The sequence below is a fragment of the Limulus polyphemus genome, unplaced genomic scaffold, assembly GCF_000517525.1.
Source record: "Limulus polyphemus unplaced genomic scaffold, Limulus_polyphemus-2.1.2 Scaffold1829, whole genome shotgun sequence".
NCBI lineage: Eukaryota > Metazoa > Arthropoda > Merostomata > Xiphosura > Limulidae > Limulus > Limulus polyphemus.
In genome coordinates, this window is record NW_013667439.1 from 582 (window position 1) to 8,396 (window position 7,815).

Below are 7,815 nucleotides of genomic sequence, written 5' to 3' on the forward strand. Positions count from 1 at the left end.
TCGATAACTTCGCTCTCGATGAGTGCGAAACACACACTTTATGGATCACTAGCTTGAAACTAACAGAATCATAAATACATGGAACTCAAGGTAAGTACTGCTCTCTCTTCATTCGTATATGCTGGCTTTCCCTGCCAGCCTTATACACTAACAAAGAGGGCCTCTCGAACATACGTGGACTTCACTGATCATTCGAGAAACTCATCAGCAGCGCCACGTGACTTCTGCTGTCATAACACATCATTTTACAAGAAATGTCTAAGTGAGATAACTGAGCAAGTCTTTCCAAATCTACTGCAAGTGTGGGTAAGGACTCGTTTTTTCTCTATACTCTGCTCTGAAACTTTGTTTTGGATACTTTCTACTGGTGTGTATCTTGTTGGATAAGGCAGATACTAATGCTTGATAATTGTTATGACTCTCACCTGGAAGGTTACTTATTATTGTTAAAACTGGGCAGCAAGATAAATAGTTTGTTATTTACTATTCCACTCATTCAATTTGAAAATTATTTCAAATTAAACCTGTTATGTCTCCCATGGTACCTTTACACAATAGTCCATTGGTTTCTCATTGGAGAATGTTGAACTGGAAAGTAAATTCTCGAACTTGATTTAGTGATGTTACGGATGAAGTAGTCCAGTTGGGTCCTGCAGCTACAGATGACACAGTAGTAGTGGTAATAGGTGTAGATCAAATAAGAATCAAATTTTATATTTTGTAGTAAATGGTGTTTGAGGTTGGAATTTTTCATCTGATGCAGAAAGGGGTGTAGCTGGTTTGTTATTTGCATTTAATGAGTTATTTCTATATGTTATATTTTGTCACTGATGTTCTTTTCTATCTCATTGGTGTCTTTCTTTGCTTTGTTCATGTCTCATTTGTACATAACCTATAGCTTCATTAATTTTGTCTTCAAGTGGATTTATTTTTTATTCTAATTCTTCTTAAATAGTACTTTCTTGATCGTTTCTTTAAAATTCTTGTCTCTTACCACTTTATCTTCTTTAAATTTTCTATAAATTTCTTCTTATGCCATGATCCTTTTTTTTTTTTTCTGTTCCTTCATCTAATTTCCAGTCTGGTTCCTCTCATTGATTCACTGCTAGCTTACTAATTGACTGATCCACTCATATTTATATCTGATGTCTCACTTCTAAATATTCATATAATTTACTTGATTTTTGTGTTTCTATAGCATTTTAGATATTCTAGGCCTACTTAACGTCATGTGTCCTACAGTTAACATCTAAGTTGAAACATTGAAATTATAGCTAACAAAATACTTAATTTCTGCTACTCTTATGGAGTACCAATATTGAAAAATGTTTTCAAACATCTATATTTCCTGATTATCTAAACAAATAGCTTTGGTGATGATACTTTTCATAAAATAGATTTTGTTTTTAAAAAACATTGCATATTAAGTCAGGTTTATTTTGGTAATATGAATAAGCAAGCTATTAAGTAATATATACATGTGGGCCTATAATTTCATTAACCTTGATCCAGTTAAATGAAGAGTTGAAAAACTCATAAAAATGTTTAGGTCTAATTACTTCTTACTGTTTCTGATGCATTTCATTGTTATGTTCTTGTGTGTTTATGATACTCGCTTGTTTTTTTTTAAGGAATTAACTTACAGATTTAGTTGAGTAATGTTTAAAAATCTGGTACAATAAAAAAATATACAAAATTCATTAAAAACATTAAGGTCTTGATATTTTTTACTATGGTCTGTATTCTGATTTGTGATAGCTTTACTTCTGTAACTTTAATATTGTTTCTTTCATTTTCAATTTATCCAGTCAGTAAATTTTGCTCTAAGTATTTTTGAAAATTACCAGATCATTTCTCAACAAGTACCTTGGAACTGGGACCATGTAATGGGGACTTTTCCTGTAGATCCAGAACTTGGAAAGGATACCATGTTACTCTTTTCCTACTTTTACCCGTTAGAGGTGTCCAACTTCAAAGTAACTAGCCCAACTAGCCATTCAGTGTACACATTAGACCATGCCAGAAGTTCCAGTGATGGAATGCGCAGACATATCATCTACAATCTGTCAAATGAGGTAATGTGTTTAAAAAAACCTTAGAATTTGAAACAAGGCTTTTACACCAAAATTATAAGTAACTACTCTGAAGACAGTAAACAATTAGCAGCTGAACCTTAAGAAAGAAACTAATTCGTAATTAATTTGTTGCAATAAAAAAGATTAGTAAATAACATTCAGGAGATTCTATAGGCTACTAACCTTGACAATAATTTGAAATCTGATTATATTGGCCACTAGTTAAACTAAATAGGCAATCCTTAACTATTAGTCCAAACCTTCAAAGACTGTCCATCATAAGAAGATGTCAACATTATGAAGGCTGTCTTTACATGAAGTTTATCTCTATAAAGTTACAGTTTGTAAAAACATTTGTAAGTGTAAACATAAAAAACAAACAGTAAAGAATCAGAAACTTGTTGAGCAGTTATCAGTTCACAAACACATAATATGTGTAGTATTATTACTATTTAGTTTTGAGTTACATCAGTAGATGCACTTGTCATAATAAATTTTGTTTGTATTACAACTGAGTATCAATCCATTAGCTTATTCTAAAAATGGGCCAGGTCTGACCTAATGATTAGTGTGTGTGTGTGTGTAGACTGTGTTTCGTGGATTGCCACTCCACACTTTGGGGCCAGGGTTTGCTTTAAGAGTATGTGAAATCAAACTATTCTGTCAAACAATAGATAATAGATGGATGTTATTGAGTAACTGTCTTCCCTCTAGTTTGTTAGTACAAAATTAGGGAAGATTATGCACATATATCCCTTGTGTAACTTTGGGCAAAAATCTGAAACAAACAGTTATTAAAAAATTGATTTTGTGTTCAATAATAATTATTCTTTTCTAGACTGGTGTTTGGAAATATGAAATTTGGTTGAAAAATATGGAACCTACACCAAATGCTACTCTTACTGTTACATCATTACCACATAATCGTGAAGTAAAACCAGTCCAAGTATCTGTCCACTTGTTTGTGGATGAAACCCCCACAGGCCATTTAGGAAGAGTAAGTGTTGTAAAGCTAAAGCTGTCCTGGATAAGTTTATCTAAAAAATATTATTCCTACTTTTCTCTCAATTTAAAATAAAGTTTCAATATATAAAATACTTATAAGTGAATTGTTACAAAAAGTCATTTTTATAACTCAAGCTTTACTGAAACAAACCGTTTGCTAAGCTTCACCCTAGACTTCATCATACTGTGTTAAAACTTACAGAAGTTATCTACTCGTGTGATTGTTGTTGCTGATGTTCGCCAGGGAGTATCACCTATTAGTGGTGCCTGTGTAATGGCTGAAATCTCTCGCCCTGATGGAGCAACTGTTTATAAAAACTTGCCTGACAATGGCCTTGGAGGTAAGCTATATCAGACAAGTTTAACAACTGATTTTGCTTGATTTGAGATTTTTTTAACTAAAGAGAAAATAATCAGTGAGTGAGAAGTTGAGGAAAATAGTGACATGTTGTTTTTCCTGAATATAATACTTTAGTGTCTGAGCTATTATATACTTTTATTATTATCTGAAGCCAAATTATTATTATTATTATTGCAAAGTACATTTGTATAATTTATTTAGAAAAATCATCAGGTTTTGATTTTGTTCAAATTTGATTTCTATGAGAAGAGGAAATGCAGTTATTTTATTTATGTTTCATGAATAAACAAATGGCAAAATGTAACTTCTAGGCTTGTACTTGCTATGCTTTTATAGATAACAAAATTAGAGACTACCCCATTTTCTGTAGTCTTAAGTGAAGTCAAACACATTCCTGCTATGACACACTTTATTAAGTTCCGATTTTAGCAGAGAATGTTATAAAAAAATTTCTGATAACTTGTGAAGTAATTCTATAAAAAATACTCCAATTGTATGTTTTTATAATATGAAGTTTTATATTATCATAATATCTTAAGAGAGTGAATAAAAGCTTCTATGAGTTGAATATCTAATTTTTTCACATGATTACTATACTTGAACTTTTCAGATGGAGAACAGTTCAGTGAATAAGCTTTCACCATTTGCTATGTGAATAATATACATAATATTAAAGGTGATAAATGTTCACTTTGTGATGAAAAGTTAAACCAAGATCCAAAATCATGAAAGAAACTAATACATCTGTGCTTTATGTAGATCCAGACTTTTGGAGTAGTGATGGACTCTATTCCAACTACTTTACTGAGTTTTCAGGAGGAGGAAGATACTCTGTGAAAGTCCAAGTGACAAGTGTTTTAGGAAGAACTCAAGTTGAGACAGTGTTTCAACATGGCATTGCTCGGAAAATGGAGGGTAAGCATTAATGTTAAGAGATAAGACTTACTGTAAGATACTTTAAGAGAGATATTACATATTCAACTTTGGCCATGTAATCATTTAATTGAAAATGATACAGATTCTGTTAATTGTTTGAATTTTTTTATTAAATGTGAAACACCAAAACTTAGAAAATAATTTTACTCCCTTTGGTATTATTAGTTTTCATAATAAGAAAAAAAATATACACTTATGGTTAGTTTACATTAGCATTCAGAAGAAAGCACATTTTCCTATGACTTGAAAATGTAAACATCAAGATTTATTTATTTAATTATGGATCCATCTGTATCTATAACAGCATTGAAGAATAATTTGCTTTCTTTGCTTAAATTAGCTCCTACATATTCAGTTTAGTGGCTTTAATGGAAATTAGTGAATTGACTAATGTCTTTATATTTCAAGCATTAATAGATCTTGCAAAAGATACACTTAGGAGCAGAAAAAATATTATCAAAACTAAAATTGAAGTGACAGCTATGTTGCATGTAGGTTATATAACAGTTGCTGAATTAGTACAATAAAGAGAGTCAGTTTGAATTTTAAATCTGTCCTGGCAGGGGTTGCTGTGATTATTAAACAATATACTGTAAGTTACATTGAAGGAAAAAGAAAAAGGAATGAGGGACATGAAGCCCCTGATAATGGAATACTTTTATAGTCCTATTTCATATGGATAGTCACATCAGGCACTATACACCAAATAGCTGTGGCACTGGCACGATAACCACAATAAATATAACCATTCAAAACATAGTTAAGATGATTTATAATTTATTCAAACAGACATTACGTAGTTAATCATTATTAATCTTCTGTTAGTAATTAAGCCAATAAAGTATCACAAATTAAGCTTTTCGTGTAATATAGTTGACAATAACAAAAGTTTGTATATTGATTTTGAAGAATGTTTTATTTTAGAAGTTATATAACAAAAAATAGCAGGTAACCTAAATATCTCAAAGAGAAACATTGTAAAATTCATGTGAAAATTTACCACACAACATATTTCATAATATATAGTTTGGCATTTCTGTAGGGCATTTTCAGCGAGTTGTCTCAGTAGGCACCTTTATAAATGCCATTGATTTCAACTCTACTGAAGAAGACAGAATACCTCCAAGTGAAATACATCGTTTAGAAAATGTTTCTCCCCCATTCAATGATGGGGTTATTACTATTCGTTTGGTGGCACCAGGGGATGACTATAATGTTGGAATAGGTAAGATCATTTTTGTACCAGTGCATATGTTCATAAATATAAATTCTTGAATTCAGAATTTCAAACTTGTTTTGAAAAGTATATCATATATTTTGTTAATTGTAATTGCACACTACTCAAAATATAATAAAATGACAGAATTTTTTTAGAAATATTTTTCAGCAATAAATTAAAACTTGGATACACAAAAATGCAACCTTTACAAAAAAAGCTATAGATCTATAATTTATTCCTTTTACCTTTTCTTCAACATTAACATTCAACTTGGCACAAACTGTGAGTTAAGCGTTAATGTATTACCATTTTGTAGACTTTTCGAAAAGTTAAAGTGTTGAGTCCAATTTCTATTTTCAGCTGCAAACTATGAAATAAAGTACCTGAAAACCGATTTTCCAGATGAAGTTATTGAAGAATTTGAAAATATTAAACACAATGTCATTTCTGTTAATGATATAATTAGGGGTTCCCTTGAACCTCAACCGGCTGGCACTGTGCAGTATATATCCTTTTACTTACCAGAGGGAAATTACTATGTAGCAATTCGTGCTATTGACAAATCTGGTAATAAGGGTGGTGTGAAGGAAGCAGTGAATGTCCAGTCTGTGTTGCACTGTCCAAAAGATGAGGCTTTATTTCCTCATCCTTCAGAGTGTTCTAAGTACCTAATATGTTCCATTTCATTGTTAAAGCCACAGCTAATGGCCTGCCCACATGAATTGCACTTCAACCCACAGAAGAAGTATTGTGATTGGCCAGAAATTGCTGATTGTAAGACGTATGAAATCCCCAAAATGAACAACATTAAAAGTAAATCAAATGGTATTGGCTGTTCAATCCATGCTCCTCAAAGAATAATAAACAGACCATAGAATGAAAAACCTGAAAAATCTTCTTGTATTAAAAAAGCTAATATGTATTAAGCAAAAGATATTTGTTAAATAATATATTTAAAATTTGAATTCTTAGAGGGCTAGATTAATTCTATCAATAATTATTTAGTTTGCTTTTTACTTTCATCAAAAGGGATCCTTAACCTAAATTCAAGTACCATTTTTAGTAATCTTTTTTTGAATATAAAAGGCAATTCATTTTTACAGTTAAACTTTTTAAAACAGGCTTTAAGTGGTTTCTCAAAAGGTCTTTGAAAATGTAATTTTTTAGTAAAAAGTAAGCAACATTACAACTAAAGTATTACTATTAAAATGTGTGTGTGTATATATATATATATATATATATATGTATATGTATACATACAAACATGCAACTAAATCTTGGGATTATATGTTTCTTTTTAAAAAATCAATTATATGTTTGCTTTATAAAATTATCTTAATCTTTGGTAATTAAAATAAAGGCAATTATTCACTGCACATTGTAGTCAATAAGAATATTCACTGTGACTCTGTAAGTCTGCTCCTTAAAAATACTATAATGTTTCATTGCTTCATTACAAATATGTTATGATAAATAAGATACTTTCATATACTTTGTAAACGTTTAAATAATATTCTTGCACACTTTGAAATGTTGCCAGAAGTTAGAAAGGAAAAATGAAGAAAACATGGTTTCCCTACAACTCCAAAACTAAAAAAGAAATAAATAAAATTATTAATGTTGATGAAAAATTACATTAATTACCTCTCCATAGAGGTGAACATGTAGTGTTGCATAGTAGTAGATGTAGAGAGTAAGTTAAACTTTATTTTGTCTTGTTTTTTTATTATTCCATTGAACTGTGGATCAAATCTTGAAAAGTAACAGTGGAATATCTTTGCATTATACACCAGCCCTCCACAATACTTGTTAGAACATGTTTTCAAATTGACTTTTTATCTCTTACCAAGACTCCAAGTTTTGTGTTTAAAAACTTAAAAATGCAGAAAAATCTATCGGACATTTGTAGCAAAAATTAAAATAACATAAAAATATAGTCCGACTAATAAAAACCATTATACATACTGTTACCACTTAATTAATTGAAAAATTGTAAGCCCAAAGATGAAATTGAAAACACAGAAAGGTCGAAGAATCACAAATCCAACAATTAACAGAAGGTTGGGATTAGATATCAACAGGCTCTTTACTTCATTTATAAGGAAATGAAGTGCTCAAGCAACAGTAAAGTCAGTTTCGATGACGAGGAACCCACTTTGAGAAAATAATGATTGGAGACGGCTTGAATGGGTAATGAAGAAAAACTTTAATATAAGTTT

The 7,815-nt window shown here is 30.6% G+C and overlaps 1 protein-coding gene across 1 annotated transcript; it reads left to right on the forward strand.

Annotated features, from left to right (window-relative positions):
• The first annotated feature begins 1,142 nt into the window (after positions 1 to 1,142).
• LOC111087172 (calcium-activated chloride channel regulator 4A-like) lies at positions 1,143 to 6,887 on the forward strand. Its single transcript, XM_022392901.1, has 7 exons — positions 1,143 to 1,373; positions 1,848 to 2,075; positions 2,914 to 3,072; positions 3,283 to 3,421; positions 4,201 to 4,356; positions 5,420 to 5,602; positions 5,957 to 6,887. Exons 2-7 carry the CDS (start codon positions 1,887 to 1,889, stop codon positions 6,469 to 6,471), a joined length of 1,341 nt encoding a protein of 446 aa, XP_022248609.1. The 5' UTR covers positions 1,143 to 1,373; positions 1,848 to 1,886; the 3' UTR covers positions 6,472 to 6,887.
• Positions 6,888 to 7,815: the final 928 nt, after the last annotated feature.

Excerpts from the sequence above, each read along its gene's own strand:
- LOC111087172 (XM_022392901.1), top strand. The coding sequence starts at position 1,887 with ATGGGGACTTTTCCTGTAGATCCAGAACTTGGAAAGGATACCATGTTA. Across the intron at positions 3,073-3,282 it reads CCACAGGCCATTTAGGAAGA|AAGTTATCTACTCGTGTGAT; the intron begins GTAAGTGTTGTA and ends TAAAACTTACAG. Across the intron at positions 5,603-5,956 it reads TGACTATAATGTTGGAATAG|CTGCAAACTATGAAATAAAG; the intron begins GTAAGATCATTT and ends TTCTATTTTCAG.